This window comes from Arachis hypogaea, chromosome 5 (genome assembly GCF_003086295.3).
Source record: "Arachis hypogaea cultivar Tifrunner chromosome 5, arahy.Tifrunner.gnm2.J5K5, whole genome shotgun sequence".
Lineage (NCBI taxonomy): Eukaryota > Viridiplantae > Streptophyta > Magnoliopsida > Fabales > Fabaceae > Arachis > Arachis hypogaea.
Window position 1 is genome coordinate 87,256,198 of NC_092040.1, and position 18,448 is coordinate 87,274,645.

At 30.8% G+C, this 18,448-nt stretch overlaps 4 protein-coding genes across 4 annotated transcripts; 2 read left to right on the forward strand and 2 right to left on the reverse strand.

Annotated features, from left to right (window-relative positions):
• Window positions 1-2,314: 2,314 nt before the first annotated feature.
• On the reverse strand, window positions 2,315-4,972 carry LOC112801730 (chlorophyll a-b binding protein CP26, chloroplastic). Its single transcript, XM_025844639.3, has 6 exons — window positions 4,244-4,972; window positions 3,728-3,812; window positions 3,579-3,629; window positions 3,347-3,467; window positions 2,894-3,028; window positions 2,315-2,680 (listed from the first exon to the last, which is right to left on the reverse strand). The coding sequence occupies exons 1-6, from the start codon at window positions 4,443-4,445 to the stop codon at window positions 2,420-2,422; spliced, it is 855 nt and encodes a 284-aa protein (XP_025700424.1). The 5' UTR covers window positions 4,446-4,972; the 3' UTR covers window positions 2,315-2,419.
• A 144-nt stretch (window positions 4,973-5,116) lies between these two features.
• On the reverse strand, window positions 5,117-7,281 carry LOC112801731 (uncharacterized). Its single transcript, XM_025844640.2, has 3 exons — window positions 6,949-7,281; window positions 5,509-5,683; window positions 5,117-5,390 (listed from the first exon to the last, which is right to left on the reverse strand). Exons 1-3 carry the CDS (start codon window positions 7,085-7,087, stop codon window positions 5,297-5,299), a joined length of 408 nt encoding a protein of 135 aa, XP_025700425.1. The 5' UTR covers window positions 7,088-7,281; the 3' UTR covers window positions 5,117-5,296.
• A 5,978-nt stretch (window positions 7,282-13,259) lies between these two features.
• LOC112801732 (APO protein 1, chloroplastic) lies at window positions 13,260-16,309 on the forward strand. Its single transcript, XM_025844641.3, has 4 exons — window positions 13,260-13,630; window positions 14,097-14,167; window positions 14,762-15,129; window positions 15,228-16,309. Exons 1-4 carry the CDS (start codon window positions 13,582-13,584, stop codon window positions 16,060-16,062), a joined length of 1,323 nt encoding a protein of 440 aa, XP_025700426.1. The 5' UTR covers window positions 13,260-13,581; the 3' UTR covers window positions 16,063-16,309.
• A 677-nt stretch (window positions 16,310-16,986) lies between these two features.
• Window positions 16,987-18,398, forward strand: LOC112801734 (uncharacterized). The gene is made up of 2 exons (XM_025844643.3): window positions 16,987-17,183; window positions 18,191-18,398. The coding sequence occupies exons 1-2, from the start codon at window positions 16,987-16,989 to the stop codon at window positions 18,396-18,398; spliced, it is 405 nt and encodes a 134-aa protein (XP_025700428.1).
• The last annotated feature ends 50 nt before the right edge of the window (window positions 18,399-18,448 follow it).

An 18,448-nucleotide genomic window follows, 5' to 3' on the forward strand; every position in this document is an offset into this window, starting at 1 on the left:
CGATGCTCTGCTCTTTTCTGGCAACATGATATTCCATCTTAATAGTGTACTTTTCATCTGTTTTAAGAGGCCAACTAAATTTATCTTCTCTTCCAATAATACTCACTGGGGGAAATGATCTTTTCTATAGTATCTCCATCAAAATGTTTTCTTAACTCATTTATATTCCACCCCTGTCCTTCACTAATCAATTCCTTTACAAAAGTGACCATTATTCGTAACCTTAGGACTCTTATGCATGTTCAAAATCCAGTTATCTTCCAGGATTCTCACTTTTTTTCCATTTCCAATCAGCCATCTTCCATTTCTCAAAAGAAAATCCTTAGCATGCATAATACTTTTCCAAATTCAAGATGCTCCCTTTTCTGCCTTAGTTTCTTTAAAGTCCTTATTTGAAAAATACACAGCCTTAAGTACCTGAACCCACACTGCATTAGGGCATTCCAAAATTTTTCATGCTTGTTTTGCCAAGTGTGCTATATTTTGACTATAAAAATCCTTAAAACCAATTTCTCCATCCCTTTTGCTAGAACAAATTTTATCCCAACTTCTCCAATAGATACCACTATCCTTACTAGTAGAAGCCCACCAAAATTTAGCCACCTTCTAACTAAGACGTTGACAAAAATCTTTAGGAAAGAGGACAACATTCATAGCATAGGCAGGTATCGCTTGAATAACCGATTTGATGAGAACCTCCCTCCCAGATTGACTAAGGAGTTTTTTTCCAACCTCGAAGCTTATCAGACACTCGCTCCTCAATCCACCTTAGAGCTTTATTCTTTGTTCTTTTCCACTGAGCCGGAAGACCAAGATACTTACCTGGTCTATCCTAAGCTGGCAACCCTAAAATATCTTCTATTTCTACTCTATTTCTGATCGGAATCTAGTTGTCGAATGTAATCCCAGACTTGTCAACATTAATTCTCTGTCTCGAGGCTTCCGTATACATATTTAAAATAGTTATGAGCTGATAAATTTCTTTCTTACTATCCATCGAGAAAATAATGCAATCATTTGTAAAGAGAAGATGTGAAATGGCTGGAGCAATAGGAGCAATTTTGACTCCAGAAATTCTACCCTCTTCTCTAGCCTTATCCATAAGGATAGTAAAAACTTCTGCTGCTATGATAAACAGGTATGGCGATAAAGGATCTCTCTGTCTTGGTCCCCTCTGTGGCACAAAACTCCTTGACAAAATACCATTGATCTTAATTTTATAAGTGACTTGTGAGACACACATTATAATCATCTTAACCCAGTACGGGTTAAACTTAAAAGTTTTTAGAGTTGCTTCTAGGAATGACCATTCTGATCTGTCATAGGCTTTGTTTATATCAATCTTAACGGCTAAGTTCTTGGAAGCATCTTACCCTTTTTTTTATTTAAAATATAAAATATTTCTTATACTATTATCATATTATTTTAAATGAGGCATTTCTCCATAAAAGTACTCTAAATAGGTGATATAATCCTATCTATTAGATTTCAATTTTATTTTATTTTATTTCAATTTTCATAATTAAATAACTTTCATTTATTCCTAATTGTTATAATACCTATATTATTATTATTATTGTTGTTGCTCTTGTTGTTCCATTTTCTTAAAAATATCTATCTTGTCATCTTGTGATATTATACATTTTTTATACCCAAGAATTATAATATCTATTTGTTTTTCTCCGACACATGACAAATATAATCTTACAATAACCCAAATCCAAAAAGGAAAAAAGCCAGCTCATGAAAAAATCTATCATTAACACACTAATCATACTCCCTAATCTTATATTTGAATGTTTAAAAGTAAAATATTATTTATTATTTTACATTTTCGAGTTTTTTTTCATTATTAGCCTAATTATTTGTACTAAATATCTATAATATTTTCTGTCTAGCACAATTAAAATAAAATTCCATATTACTAACATAATTAATTAATCCAAATTTTAAAGTAGTTTCATATAACTCTGTTATACTTAGAATTTATAATAGCATGCATCAATTCACAATTTTAGTTAACTTGAGGAATATATTTCAGTAATTTACTTTGTATTGCATTGCAGATTAAACCAACTCATACTAAGGATCGAACTTTAGACTTTTCAGACATAGAGTTTTGATATTATATCAAGAAACTATTCATCCTAAAAGTTTAAACTGATAGGAGAAGGCAATATGAATGATTATATCTTTAATAAATTTCAAAGTTAGAAAAACCATTTCCTATAATAAACTTTTGATGAGGCATGGAAGGGAAGTTGAAGAATTAAGAGGCCACACTACTAATAAGGCTCTATAAATCAAAAGTGAGTTTGCTTCCAAAGGAAGAAAAGCAAAATGCCTTCATAATAATGCCTTCATATTGTACATGTTTTCTTAATTAACATTTGATGATAAGAACATGGAATTGGTTGATTCAAAGAGTTGGAACTCTCTCAGCAGAACCAGCAATGACAGTGAGCAAGTTGTTGCCAAAGGGGTCACTGAGATGCTTTGCAAGGTTCTCGACGGGGCCTTCTCCGGTGACATAAGCTTGGAAGTAGAAACCAAGCATGGCAAACATGGCAAGCCTTCCATTCTTGATCTCCTTCACCTTCAACAATGCAGCTTGGTCCGGATCCTTTGCAAGTCCCAACGGGTCGAATGGACCACCTGGATGAAGCTTATCTTCCAAATCCTACCATCAATACATACCTCACAAATTAGTATCTAAACCAGTCATTGTTTAGTTGCAAATTCCATGTTTCTGTTTACCAAATAAGAACTTGGTATTGAGACATAAATAAGAGGATTCATTACTCTGCTACTTACAAATATAAGAAAGGTTTTTGACATAATTGTATTAATAAAGGTTGAAAATCAATTATTCAAATTGAGAACTTTCACATACCAGGCCATTGATAATTCTGTAGTACTCTGCACCACCCAAAAGTACAATCTCAGCGACGACAGCAACAATGAGGTTGATGGGGATCGGCTTCCCAAAGTAGTTAAGCGTTCCACCATCGAGAAGAAGAGCTCCGGTCTGCATCAATTACATATAAAAAATTGAATTGGCTTTATGTTTATATCAAAGTTTATAGTGATCTCAACTCTCAAGTCACTAGAAGAGCCTATTTACAACAAATAATTTTGCACTTTGTTAAAAAAAAAAAGTGTAGCTATAATTCGACTATTCTAGAAGACTAAATTCACTTTTCTCATAGCAGATCAAAAGGTAAATCATTGCTTAGTACATGTAATTAGTTCTGTAGAATTTCATTTGTTGAATTGAGTCATGAAGCTGCTATATGATATATCAATGAACTTAAACAAAGTGAAAGGTCTTATAAAGGTTACAAACCTTGAACCAAACAGCCTCAGGACCGCAGTTAGCTCCGAATTTGTTGAAGGCCTCAGGAATGATGAATCCAGCAGCACCAAGCATTGCCCATCTTGCGTGAATCAACTCGTATGCCTGATATCTGCATCGAACAACGAATCCACCCTCAACATTACCAATCCATTAAAATTACCTTAAAGCATAGCTCACACATAAATATATATCAAGTTTGAAACAAAGTGTTAAGACATACTTGGCAAAGTCCTCTGGCTTCTTGCTGAGACCAAAAGGATCATAACCATAGCTGCATCAACAAATATCAAAGAAAAATTAAGCAAAACAAGTCAAAGTTTCACAATGTTTGTGATTCAAAGGGGACTAGCTAGAGAAGTATCCACATACTCTCCGGGCACTTCTCCAGTCAAGTATGGTGGGATCTCGGATCGGTCCAAGAGACCCTCTGGCAAGAAGATCCTTCTGTCAGGACCTGTGACCAAATGGAAGCAATGGTCAGAAACTAGTTTCCTACCTTGAATTGTACAACTAGAGTATATAAAAAAAACTGTTAGTTCATTACAAGAACTTAATTAGGACTAATTAGGAGATTATAGGCTATAGCAATAAGTTACCCTCCTCTTACTGCTAAGTCAAACTTTGTTAGTTCCTTCTCTTCCTTTCTCTGTTACTATATTTCAACAAATTACATTGTCAAAAGAATACAACCATGTCTATACTCTATGGACTTGTTAACTACTTTGGTTCTCTCAGTCTATTAGCAAATTCTATACCGAATTTCCGCTAAAAGAATACTTGTAATTTAATAAAAAGTAGTTCATGTAGAAGTTTTTCTAGTAACTAGATTAGATATGGTAAAGAACAAAAGAAAGAAAGGATATGAAGATAGGAGCAACCACTTACCATACCACTTGGCGAGTTCATCATTGGCAGGAGTGACAGCAGCAGCAGCTTTCTTTGAAGGAGGAGGTGGTGCTGCCTTCTTCTTACCAAAGAGAGCCACAGTCTTGAAGGTGGCAGGGCTAGAAGCTGATGGTGCTGACCTTGCTGCACCACTCAACTTGATGGGGTTTCCAAGCATCTCAGACACCCCAATTGAAGCCATGTTTGTGGAAGCTTCTAACAGACTCAGGTGAAGGAATGAAGGTTATGTTTGTGTACAAGTTTTGAAGAATGGAAGTAGTAAGGGTGTGGAATGAGGAGATACTATATGCATGGTTCTGGTGGATGTGGACTTGCCAAGTCAGATTCATGATCATGTGATTTGATTGGTCCATATTGGGAAATGGTAATCCAATGCAGCGTTTTGATTGGGCGATATGTGATTTGTGCTGGATGATGGTGCTGATGTGGGTGGATTCTAAGCTTGTGGGATTGCTTCACTTTGGATAACATGTTTTATCCAACCCCATACTTGCTTTTCTACCATACATGCCCTTCACCTTCTATGCAACATGGATTCATTTCAGGAATCTGATTTTGTATTTTTCTGCAGACTCATCAGAAGAAATAGCTACCACATAATTTTAGTTTTTATTTTTGCAGTTTTAAGTTGTTTTGGGCCACAATTTCATGTACAGAATTTCACATTATTGTGAAGTAAATTATTTCATCAATTCAAATTGGTGGACCCCTTAAAATGAAATCCACATAATTACATGTTGAATACCCAAAAAAAAGGGGTCAAACAAGCATTTCTCTTTTTGTTTGCAAACATTGAGGTTACTTTATAAAGCTCACTGGTTAGTTAAGAAAATTCAAGAATTCAGACAATGGTGGAACTCAATTTTTAACCAAGTTTAAATAATAATCTAAATGGATATTAATACGAAATTTCAGCATGTCGTGTACGGCAACAAGTCTATAACATGCTGATTGAGTTTGCCATGATTTTAGTGAATAAGACAGATCTTGGTTTATACAAATATACATAAAAGAATTCGTAAGACTCTTCCATCATCTTCTCCACTTGTCAATTTCTTTGGTTGTTGCCCTGATAAGCTTCTTAGTATTAATCACAAGGTCATCCACAAGGGCAGTAATCTCATCCCTGTTAACAATAGCACACAAAAAATGTCACATATTACGTTCATACAAAGATGAATTTTGAACAAATAAAAAGATAAAGGTATACTAAAAAATTAAGCATAATTAAGCAATGTACTTACTCAGAAATAATATTTCCAGAACCACGGAAAGGATTTCCAACATTAGAATACCTCTTCTTCTCATCTTGGGCAATGCCCTTCCCTACACCATAGCCGAATCCTATACCAACCCCACATCCAGCACCGAATCCAAAACCTACTTGGAATCCTGGAATTCCAGGGCCGAAACCCACACCTGGAATCATTAGAGTGCAATGCATAAGATTTTATGAACTCCGAACAGCGTAGAAAATGCGTTCTAATTTAGAAACATTGACTACATCTCTCTGCTACTATAAATCAAAGGATGATCTCATTACCAGCAGTGTTACTAAAAAAGGTCATGTGCCGAAAGCCAAAAGGCATGAGAAAGAGAAATCAAATGGCACGGTAGAAACAAGAATCTATGGAGTATGAAAACACATCTCATTTCAAAGCTATTTTAGACTTAAGATGTATTTCAAACCAGTGCACATATGAAAAAACCTTGAGTTGGAAAAGTTAAAATATTAGTAGGAAAATCTAAAGCAGAGTAAGAATCTCAAATTCTCATCTGACTAAATATAAGTCATGAAATTCATTGTCATGTTTGTAAAAAGATATGATTTAAATCCTAAATGTAATCACTACAACCCCTAATTCCCCAAAACAACTCCAAAATTTGTTTAAACCCTGCAAAACTCTCAGGAAATCTCACAAAAAAACTGCAGTAGGGGGATGAGTTGCACCGTCTTTAGCCCAAGAGGACCAAAATTGGATGAATGAAAAGCAAATGGGACTACAAAATAAAGTGACTTACTCACGTAAAGAAATCTTCATGTGAGAATGATAGCTAAGAAACATTAAATAATTTGACATGTTTCACTAAACTGCTTAACATGTTTACATCTTAGCTATCATCTTCACATCTTCATTCAAGTGAGTAGCCACCACAAAATAATCAAGTTGAGCAACTGAGATATAAGTGCAAGGTCCCATTTCAGGTGTTGATAAGATCCCTAAAAAACAAACAAAAACTATGATTTCCATATGTTATTTAATTTCTTCCTTTGTTTGTTCTCTCGGTTCATCAGTATTTTGACTAAACAACAACAAAATATCAACAAAGATGCAAGCTTGAACCACCAATAATTCCCTTTTCCTGTGGAGAGCACATTACATTAGAGTTATTAAGTTCAATTCATCAATCATCAACCTTCAAGGTTCTTCCACTATAAAATACTCCATATATCCATCATAACAAACTTGGTTATCACGGAATACAAATACAAGGATCCTAACTTAGAATATATAACATGAACATGCATAGTGAGAATCAAGGAATATGAAATTAAGAATATGGGAATAAATCGAAGGGCAGAAAAATTTAAAAAGAGAACTTTGTAAGACCTAAATGTCAGAATTCGATACCTTATAGATTAACACACACACACACAGAGATAGAGAGAGAGAGAGAGGTACCTCCGAGAAGGCCAAGGCCGAAACCGAGGCCGCAGCCGGCGCCGAGGCCGAAGGCGGGACCAATCTTACCGAAATCGTTGGATTTGAGTTCTGGAAGCTTCCAGATTAAGCCCTTGTTATCTTCGTCTCCGTTGTTCATGATCGTGATTTTGCAGTTACAATTCTTGTGTGTGGAAAGTGAGAATGGAGAATGGAGAGTGCTAGTGTTTTACAAGTCTCTCTCTCTCTCTCTCTCTCTCTCTCTCTCTCTCTATACCAAATTCTAATTTGTCAGTCAACTCTCTCTAGTTCTCTGAAAATAAATAATAATAATATCATCATGAATAATATAAATAATTTAGCAGCCATCATCTCTATTTAAATATGTTGGAGTATTTTTCAACAATGTTGTAAAAACCTAGTACTAAATAATTTTATATGTAAAATATAAAATATAAATTAAAAATAAAATTTAATTTAATATATTATCAATGTAAAATAATATTGTATATATATATTTAATTACATAATATTATACCAATACAAATATTATTAATAATATAATTAGTCATTTAAAATATTTTATGTTTTCATCTAGTAAAATTAAAAATAATACTATATATTTAAATATTTTTATTAACTAAATTTAATTAAATTAGTCTAATATCAACACAAATTAATTGTAAATAATATTACTCTAAATTATTATTATTTAATTTAACTTTAATTTATAAAAAAATTTGAATGCATATCATCACTCTAAAACTAAATTCTATAGTTTCTTTGTCTGGTATCTAGTATGCATACTTTGACTTTTTCTTTTTATTTTGATATTAAAGTTGATACCGACACTTATGTTGAATCGAGAGAGTAATAATTATGCAATTTTTTAGGATCTGTTGTCAAAATATCAAATAATTTTTATAAGAGCATTTTAATGTTAGTTATAATTTTAATATTATTTTGAGTTTTTTAAAAGTTTAATTATTCCGTATGTCTTATAATTTTATCAAATTTTTAATTGACTTTTTAGATGTTAATTTTTTTTTTCAATTTAGTCTCTAATAATAACAAAATCGTTTGAGATAATAGAATATTTATAATAATATATAATGGGAAAACTCATTTTGGTGTCCAATTTTTTTTTTCATTTTTATCCTTCTTAATAACTTACTTTTCGTTACAGAATTTTCACTACTTCATTTTCATTTACGTTCATGTCAATATAACTTTTCCTGTTAATTTCTCTCACATCACGTTACAAAATTCCCACTACTTAATTTTCATCTTCATCTATAATAACTAATAAGATACTAATCTCTCCTCTTAATCTCTCTCACTTCACTGGTTACTCTATAATAGAAATTTTTTTTTCATTTCTCCTCAATCTTCTCCAACATTTTTCTCCCTTCGCCTAAATATAATGTAAAACCTACTGTAATTTACTTTTCCTCGTTAAATAAAAGTGTAAAACTATTTTTATACGTTTCTTTGATTAATTACAGCTGATAACATACTAATGGAAGATTCACGTGCAAGTGGTCGAGAAACTTGGCAAGACTATGCCAAGTAACAAAGATATAATATGAGTGAAGAATAGACTCAATAGAGGCAGCAACTTGTCAGCGTGCCAGTTATCAAGAGAGTATTAGACGAGGAAAACAAATCCATACATCAAGTAATAAGTAATTTTTGGTAAATTTTATTATATTTGTGATATTCATTTAAATTATATTTTATTTAGTTTTATCTTAGTTTTAGTTTGTACCATTTTATTCTAAGTACAATGTACTCTGTAGCTTCACTCTAATTATTATTTTATTAGAGTTTTTGTTGTAACTTCTTAAAAAAATTTATTATTTTTGTATTTTTTTATGGTTTTTTTTCTCATTTCTTTAACATTCTCAATTGAATTGCCTTCGTCCTTCTCCTTTGTCTTCCTCCACTACGGTTATAATTTTTTTTCAATTTATTTACTCAATCTATATTTTTAATCTATTTTTTATTTTTTTAATTTGTTACCAATTTTTCACATAGACAAATAGTATTATGCCTTTTTCTCTCATTAATTTGATTTGACAAAAAACAATTTCTTTACATTTTATATGTACATTTTATTTATTTTTTGACATGTCTATATTTAACTATCTATCAATGATGAGATGAAAAAATTTTATAAATATTTTTTTAACATTTTTCTTTTTAAATTGTTTTTAATGGGATATTTTTTTAAATTTTTATTTAGAATATTGTATTTAAAATTTGAGTATATAAATATTTTTAAATTAAACTAAAATAAATAAATTATATTACAAAAAAGTTTATTAATTTTATCTTTTACAATATTATTTATTTGGCATACTGAGTTAGTTATTTAATTGGTATATAATACATGCAAGAAAATCACAAAGTTTTTCTTAAAATATTCGTATACTAATTTTCTAAATAATTAATTAGTTAGAGTACTGGATTTGATATTTAATTATGTAAACTATTGTATTTGTTATACAGAGGACACAAAAAATATACATATATCAATGATAAAGTGAACAAACTCCATATAACATTAAAATGGGATAAGATAAGAATTTTGTTAATTAATTTTGATTTTTTAAATAATTTGATAATTCAATAAATATCTGAATATATATTTTTTATTAGTTTAATCTTTATTATTATTTTCTTTTTTTATCTCATGGGTCATGTAAGCTTTAATTTATTAGTTTTTTATATATCTTTTATTTTTTGGATTATTTTATTTTATTGTATTTTTTTTACTTTAAAAATTTTAGAGTCTAAAGAACTTCTTTTCAAACGATTCAAACCATATGATTAAAAAATGGTTTAAGAGAATAGATTTAAATTTGAGTAATTTAACATTTATTAATGAATAACTACTAGAAAAAAAATTATTGCATAAATAACAGAAATAAGTTGATAATATATAGGCTAATTTAGAAAATAAAAAAAGTAAAAAAATAACAAAAATTAACTTTAATTTTGAAGATAAATAAAAAGATGTGACATTTTATGTATTAGATAATTTAAATGATATTTATTATATAGAAAGTTAAAAATATTTTTACCTAAAAAAATTTAATAACAAAATTGAGTTTGGAGAAAGAGAGATATGAAATTTTCTAACTAATTACAAAGTTTGCCTATTTCTCTTTATATATTGTTTCACTTTAAGTAACTATTTTTTAGCGATAATATTAAAATGATAAATTAATCTCACCTTTATAATACGATGACATTATTTAAAAACATGCAAAATGAAATAATAAAGTACATTTTAATTAATTTGCATATAATAAAATAAACATAAAACTTATATAGTAGTAGTCAAATACGACAACAATGATTACTTTTTGTCCAAGGTACTATATTAAAATGCGACTTCAATTTATAATTATTAATTAAAAAACTTACAATAATGTATTTTTATTTTTTTATTATTTAGTTAAAAATAATATATTTTCATATTGTTTCTTAGAATTATCGACATCAAATTTTGCTAATATAGCAAAAATTTTGAATGTTTTTTCTTAAATTTCTTCTTAATCAAACAAAATAAGACAACTAACACGCACATCAAGAAAAAAAGTTATAATTTTTATATATTTAGATATTCAAAAGACAAAAAAATAATTCATTTAATAAACTTCAACAATTCAAAAAAGTTAACAGAATAGTTTGTTACAAAGTAAAGTGATAGACAAAATTAAAAATCGTGATAATGATACTTGGTGATAATTAATAACTATAGAGTGAAGAGAAAATAGAAGAAAAAAAAGACAAAAAAGAAGAACCATATAATGTACAGTGGCGTTGAGACAATCATAAAAATATAAATTAACAATTTTAAAAAAATAATAAAATTAAAGATAATTTTAAAAATTGAATAATAAATTAAAAAAATATTTTTTATTAATTAGAATTATGCATAAAAATAAAAAATACTTTAAATATAATTTTTTTATCTCTAATTCAAATTAAATACTATTAAAAATAAATAAATAAACCTAATAACATTTATAAATAATCCATTTGTAAATAATATTTTTTAATATTTATTTTGATTTTTTTACACATAATAATAATATAATAAAATCTTTTAATTTTTTATTTAATTTAAATTTATAAATTTTATATATTCTAAAAGTTAAATAATTTAAAAAAACATTTTTCTTTTTAAATTTTTATTTTTAATATTTAAATAATTTTATTAGATTTAAAATTTTAAAAATAAAAATATAAAATTAATTCCTCAAGAATAATAGAAAAGCGGCTGTTGAGCCGCTGGTTTTTATAATTGGGTTAAAATATTAAACTGAACCTACCTCCAATTTTTCAAAATTCTAAAACTACTTTTGATATTTTGTAGAACCCTAGCCAGCGTTTGTTCTCTGGAGTCAGCAGCGTTTCTCTTCTGTTCGTTGGTGTCGTCGTTCATTTGTGTCGTCGTTGTCCTTAGCGGCGTGAGTGTCCATCGTCCTTGGCGGCATGAGCTTCTGTCGTCCTTGGTCTGTGCTGCACTATTCTGTGCTGTTAGTGGCAACTCCATAACATAGACGGTCATTATCAAAGTCTTTGTTGCCTCCACAACTTTGGAAGAAGCTCTTCAATTTCTCTTAAACTGAATTCATTGAGTTGAAAAATTCAAAAAAGAAAGAAGAACGAAATCCAAAATGGGTAATCAGAAGCAGAAAAAAATGTAAGTTAGTTTACTTGTAAGAGTTTCTCATTGTACTTCTAAGACGTTTCTGTGAATTTTTTTCATCAATTATAAACTTGAAGGATTATAAGATATGTAAAAAAAAATTTCTTTTATTAAAAGTTTGTTATAAAATAGCATAACATATCATGAGGCATAGTGTTAATCCAAGAATGTGTAGAAAAAATTCTAGAGTGTTGTCTTATATGTCTTTTCTTTCAATCCAGACCAATTACATGCACAGTGCAATAGAGGTGTATATAGAGGTGACCGGAGAATCTCCAAAGAGATGAATAGACCTCACAAACATGATCTTACTATAACTTTTTTCAAAAGTAGGCTACCGTGCTTTGCTTGAAGCTTTTGGTGAAAAGGGCTATCTTGTTGGGACATCTAATGAACTCAACTCTAATCTTTTTCGACTCGAAAACCAGTCGTTACCAATATTATTGTTGATCCCTATGCTGGTTCAGAGAGTGGGAGACTGCAACATAAAATAATTGATTTTCTGATTATCTATATTATACTAAAACTACGTTTTCTATAATTTTCGCTTTTATATTTCAAATTTCAATAACACAAATTACATAGCCTTGTGGTTTTCTATGGTGTACCTTGATATGATAAAGACACAAACCACAAATATAAAATGTTATATGATCATAATGAATACTTAAATGATGAAAATTAAATTATATATATGCTTATTACTACTATTTCTGTTTTATTTTATCAATGTTATAGGAATATCTTTTATTGAATATTTATGGTTTCATTAAATTTTCAATTAGGTCCCTATATTTTTTTCTTTTCAATTGAGTTCTTATATATTATTTTTCTTTCTAGGGACATACAAGTAATTTCATAATTCACTAACATTTTTTTGACATTTAACGTTAACAAGGACTAAATTGAAAAAAAAAATCATGTACGAGGACCTAATTGAAAAGAAAAAAAGTATAAAGACTTAATTGAAAATTTGGTGAAACTATAGAGACCTGCAAAATAATTAAACATTTTTTAGAAGATAAATACTATAGTGCCTATCAAATTGTGCCTAACTTACTAAAAAAAATAAAAAATATTTAATAAATTTTAAATATTTTATTTTTACTTTAAATATTTTATTATTTACTTTTAAAAATAAGTTAAACAACTTAAATACTACAATAAAAGATACTATAAAATTTATCTTTTTAAAATAATATATACATATTTGTGAAATTATAGGTTATAAATAGTAATTTAAAATTAAAAATAAAATTTGCCTTTTTAATGTCTAGTGTTAATTCATATAGAATTTTATATTATTTTTAATTATTCTATCAATATAATTATACAAGTGATAAAATTTTATTAATTTTTTTATTAAGATAATATTATATTTCTCTAATAAACTATCATTCAAATAACATAATCTTCTTGTCTAATTTAAAAATTTTGAATTCGAATCTTATTTTTAATTTTTTAAAAAAAAGATGATTCTATATTTTTAAAATGATATTGATTCAATTTCAATGTAAATTTTAATTATAAATAAATTCTAAAAATATTCTTTAAAAATGTTCTAATTTAATATTCTCATTTTGTATATGCACTAATTTATTAGTTAGGAGCACTTCACATCCAATTAGTCTTTAATCGAACATAGAAACCCAAAAAAATATTTTGCTCATAAAAAATTGTTATAAAATCACTGCTAACTACTAAGAACTTAAGAGCTGCCATGGAATCTCAACTTCCACAACAGAAACGGTTGTCATAAACCGAAGCTGAGGCGATAAAATATCTTGTCACCTATTGAATGCAACTCTACCAAGTATCATCAACCCCTGTAATGTAATGCTTTCTTTCTATCTCAATACACTCTTCTCTTTTCTGTTACCATTTTCATGCTCTGAGGTGGTGAGTTGCGGGTGCCTCCTATTGACATAAACATGGGGATTCCATTAGTTTCTTCTGCACTATGCCACTCCTCTTCTAACGGTGAGTTAATTTCCCTTTTTACTTTTCATTTTAATTACTCAACTTCCTTGAATACCATCTATTTATCTAACCAATACAACGCCTACCCAAGAATAATTTCCAATTTTTCCCAATGTTTTTTCCTGTGAAAACCATTCTTTCCTGTCCTCAGACTTTGAAGCAATTTCAGAAGTTTTGATTTTGTAAAGTGGGTGGATTTCCTTTCCCCAATATGATGCAAATTTCTTGCTGCCCACCACGTGTTCGATAAAATGTGCACATGACCGAAAAAGTTACAATATTTTCCTATGCACTCCTGACTCCTCCTTAAAGTCAGAGATTAGTCAAATAATATGGAATTCTTAAACTCTAAGCTAACAATATTAAGCATAACCTCAGGATGCAGAGTCTTGCTCTGTGTTCATTACTTTCTAATCATTTGGTCCATGGCCATGTTGCTTGTTCTGATGTGGTTTGTTACTTGCAGGTGTTTTCACTAGCATGGAGTTTATCAGGACTGAGCTTTCAGCTTCAAATTCGTATTCTCTTGGTCTCAAGGTGTTATATGCTTATAGTTTTTAACTGAGATATTTATGACATCTAGATTTCATTGCACTGCCTGGTTTAATTGAAATTTGGTGTATGTGCTAAGGGAATGTAATGGCTAACAAAATTAAATTGCCATGTAAGGTTGTTGACCTATAGACAACTATAATAGTGGCTATCAATTTTGACATGACTTAATTTTCTGATATGTGTGACTGAGAGAGGACCTCAAAGAAGTCTTTCATAGTAGCCTCATCACAATATCATGATTGCATCTTCACTTCAGTTGCTTATACAGAGATAGCACCTAGTACATTTTTGGTGAATTAATTGGGGCCGTGACAGTGCCTTATAGTAGTATTAATTGTTCACTTATGAAACCTGGAAACAAGTCATGTTAAACACACTTAGAGAAAGATTGATGTATCTCAATTTTATGGTTTTGGTCCTGGATAGAGTTTACTGTGGCCGCTTGCCCACAAATTAACCACAGAAATTGCTGGAAGAATTTGTTAGGCTTTTCCCCTTAAATATGATATGTTCCTTTAGTTTATCTTCTGTAACAGCCTTGTTAGAACTTACACTTTAGCTTCTTCTTTATTGCAGTTTAAGTATCAACAATTTCACACGGGTGAATCAACAATGTGTAGGACACTATGTTGTGCCAGTAGAAAGCCCAGAGGCGAAGAACGTGTGTGGCGACGAAAAACAACACCCCAGAATGTGGATTTCCCACCAAGACTTCCTAAGAAAAAGAAAAAACCATTCCCTATTCCCTTTAAGGAGATCAGGCAGGCTGCTAAGGAGGACAAAAAACTTGCATTGATGGGAATTGAGAAGCCTCTTGAGCCTCCAAAGAATGGATTGCTTGTTCCAGATCTAGTTCCTGTTGCCTACGAAGTATTTGATGCTTGGAAGCTTTTGATCAAAGGCCTTGCACAGCTATTGCATGTCATTCCTGTACATGGCTGTAGGTAGATTATATTGTTCTCCTTGTTTTTTTTTTTATGGAATGTCCTCATTGATTTCTTTTCGTTTTTATTTGTTGTAATATGCTTTTCGATTCATGCAGCGAATGCTCAGAAGTTCATGTAGGTCAGACTGGTCACCTCATTCAGGATTGTCAAGGTCCTACGAGTTCAAAGCGGCGCGGCTCCCATGCTTGGGTCAAGGGATCTGTCAATGATATACTTGTCCCAATTGAGTCCTATCATCTATTCGACCCCTTTGGTAGGCGCATTAAGCATCACACACGGTTTGATTACGACCGGATCCCTGCTGTTGTTGAGTTATGCATTCAAGCTGGTGTTGATATCCCAGAGTATCCTTCACGGCGACGGACCAACCCTGTACGGATGTTAGGGAAGAAAATACTCGACAGAGGTGGATATTTAGAGGAACCTAGACCATGGAGCTCTGCAGAGTCCTCTTCTCTACTTGAATTTGATACTTACAGAGCTTCTGAGCGATTTCCATGCCCCCCGTTGTCAGACATACCTGAAATTGCACAAGAAACAATAGATGCATATCAAACAGTTAGAAAGGGTATCAGGAAGTTGATGAGGAAATACACTGTGAAAGCGTGTGGTTATTGTTCAGAGGTTCATGTCGGACCGTGGGGTCACAATGCCAAGCTTTGTGGATCATTTAAGCACCAATGGAGGGATGGAAAGCATGGTTGGCAGGATGCAACTGTGGATGAAGTCTTTCCTCCCAATTATGTGTGGCATGCCAGAGACCCTGGTGGACCTCCCATGAGGAATCAACTGAAGAGATTTTATGGCAAGGCTCCGGCCGTGGTCGAAGTTTGCATGCAAGCCGGAGCTCACTCCCCGGACGAGTACAAGCCCATGATGAGACTTGACATTGTAATCCCAGACAATGAGGAAGCAAACCTGATTGTATGATTAGATTTGAGTAAATGCAGGGCTCTTATACATGCACAATCATGATTCATCAGAAATCAGAAAATGCTTGATCCATTCAGTAGAAGCTAGCTGCATCTGTGCATCCAATTTTAGTATGTATATATAATATATAATATATAAAGTAGGTTAAATAAGAATAAACTAAATTTTGGGGATTGGAGCTTTTGATTGTATTCTTTGTAGTAATCTATTTATTTCTGGAATCACAGTAGATGTTCAAGTTTCATCCTTCAGAATCTATTTAAGGTACGATGTGAACAAACTACATTAAAAAAAAACTCATAATTATAATTAAATTATAGATTTTATATTTTTATTTACATTAAGATCAAGGGAATATATGTTTAAATCAAATTCATTAATTTAATATTCAAAAGAATAATTTCATTTCGTTTAGATAATGTGTGTTAAAAAAATGTATAACAAAAAACATGATTGTAGTTGTTTGGTTTTTGCGTATGAATTTGGATCAGTTGATCGGTTTTCATCAACCTGACCAATCCGATCGAGAATGACTTCACACTTTAATAATTATATTAATATTAAGAACTTAATTTTCATACAATAACGAGTTTTGTATAGTCTAGTATTAATATGTTTAAATTTAAAATAAATTAAAGCAATTCTAAGTTCTACTTATAACCCTGGAATTTTGGTACATTTATGATGCTGTGGGTCCTTCTACTTATTTACAAATTCATAAAGTGCAATGATATACTTATTGACTACGTAAGATTCTTTGTCCTTTTTATCTAACCACTGCAACAAATCAATTAAATATAAAATGCAAAATATTATTCCTCTCAAAATCCTTGCGTGGACGCATTCAATGTGTCTGTTTTAGACTTTTCGAAGAAACCCAGAAGCAGAAAGAAAAAAAGACAGCAATTTAAGAATATAGCTATGACTACCTCAAAGGGAAGTTGGTCATTAAAAGTTGTTGTTCCTTCAATTATTGTTCCTCTGCTTTTGTCTCTCTTGTTTCTGAAGCTTATGCCAAAGGAGACTGCCATGAAATCCTATGAGATATTTGGGGTTAAGATCGAGAAGAATCCACCTCAGTCCAAACTCACTGAGCTTGGTGTCACAACTTGGAAGACGTAACTATCTTTCTACCCTCTCTTTACAAATTACGATCATCTTCTTGATTTGTTTTTCTTGCTTATAATGATCTGTGTAATGAAAAGTTTCAAGCTTTGTTATGTAACACATTTTGGGTCTTGATCATTTTTCTGTTTCACTCTACTGTTCTAAAAGTAGCTGCGGAGTAGTAATAACATAATTTTGCCTTATTTTTGCTTATGGTCATGTTTCTGCTGAAAAGTTTCAAGCTTTTTGTATAACAAATTTTGAGTATTGATCAAATTTTGTGCTTCAGTTTCCTGTTTCAGAAGTTGATTTGAAGTGGTAGTAACATTTTCTGATTTTCAGCATGTGTTCAAAGCAATCATTGTGGTTTTCCTGTGTTTCTTAGGAACAGAAGAAACACCTTTATTGGGTAAATTGTTATGACTTCCTTTCTTGTTAGGTGATATTACACAGATTCTATAAAATAAGAGTATTGTGTGCATCTAAGTTAAACCTTAGGGGAGCTTACAGTATACTTTACAAATGGATGAGTATCATATCATTTAATTTCAGAGGAAGTGTATGCATTTTACCCCCTTTTTGTTTTGGCGTGCTAATGCACTTCGGAGAAAGTACTCAAGGAGCTCTCCCTGAAAATTAACTTGCTATTAAAGGTGTAAAACACCCTAAATCCTAAACCATAACTCATAAGCTAAATTCTAAATTATAAATTCTAATTCTGAACTGCTGATATAAAATGTAATAAATGAAGAGTTAAGATTTGTTTAATTAACAATATATATAGCACTCGTTACTAAGTAAGGAGTGTTTGAGGTTGAGACTTTTATTTCATCAGTGGTATGATTAATACCATCAGCAGGCAGAAGTTGAGATTGAAGTTTAGGAATATGTCATTTAAAATTGCCTAATACTGCTAAATTTTTTGCAGAATTCCATGTCAAGATGAAACTTCCCTTGCTCTTGATTTATGATAAATATTTGTTCCATGTTGTTTTTTTTCAATCCAAATATTCAACAGATGGGAAGGTGGTCCAATGAAAATTCCATGGTCATTTGAAACTGAAGAGACCATGTACCTGCTGAAGGGAAAAGTGAAGGTTATTGTTGAAGGTTCTGGTGGTTCTTTTGAAATTGGAGGTGGTGATTTAGTTGTCTTCCCAAAAGGAATGAACATTACATGGGAAGTGATTGAAGCTGTTAGGAAGCACTACAGCTTGAAAAATTAATGCTCTTAACTTCATGTAATCCTGCTTCAGTTTTATGACCTAATTAGTAA

Excerpts from the sequence above, each read along its gene's own strand:
- LOC112801730 (XM_025844639.3), bottom strand. The coding sequence starts at position 4,445 with ATGGCTTCAATTGGGGTGTCTGAGATGCTTGGAAACCCCATCAAGTTG. Across the intron at positions 3,630-3,727 it reads ACTGGAGAAGTGCCCGGAGA|CTATGGTTATGATCCTTTTG; the intron begins GTATGTGGATAC and ends TTGTTGATGCAG. Across the intron at positions 3,468-3,578 it reads AAGCCAGAGGACTTTGCCAA|ATATCAGGCATACGAGTTGA; the intron begins GTATGTCTTAAC and ends TGTTCGATGCAG.
- LOC112801731 (XM_025844640.2), bottom strand. The coding sequence starts at position 7,087 with ATGAACAACGGAGACGAAGATAACAAGGGCTTAATCTGGAAGCTTCCA. Across the intron at positions 5,684-6,948 it reads CGGCCTTGGCCTTCTCGGAG|GTGTGGGTTTCGGCCCTGGA; the intron begins GTACCTCTCTCT and ends TAATGATTCCAG. Across the intron at positions 5,391-5,508 it reads TCTGGAAATATTATTTCTGA|GGATGAGATTACTGCCCTTG; the intron begins GTAAGTACATTG and ends TATTGTTAACAG.
- LOC112801732 (XM_025844641.3), top strand. The coding sequence starts at position 13,582 with ATGGGGATTCCATTAGTTTCTTCTGCACTATGCCACTCCTCTTCTAAC. Across the intron at positions 14,168-14,761 it reads CGTATTCTCTTGGTCTCAAG|TTTAAGTATCAACAATTTCA; the intron begins GTGTTATATGCT and ends TCTTTATTGCAG. Across the intron at positions 15,130-15,227 it reads ATTCCTGTACATGGCTGTAG|CGAATGCTCAGAAGTTCATG; the intron begins GTAGATTATATT and ends CGATTCATGCAG.
- LOC112801734 (XM_025844643.3), top strand. The coding sequence starts at position 16,987 with ATGACTACCTCAAAGGGAAGTTGGTCATTAAAAGTTGTTGTTCCTTCA. Across the intron at positions 17,184-18,190 it reads GGTGTCACAACTTGGAAGAC|ATGGGAAGGTGGTCCAATGA; the intron begins GTAACTATCTTT and ends AATATTCAACAG.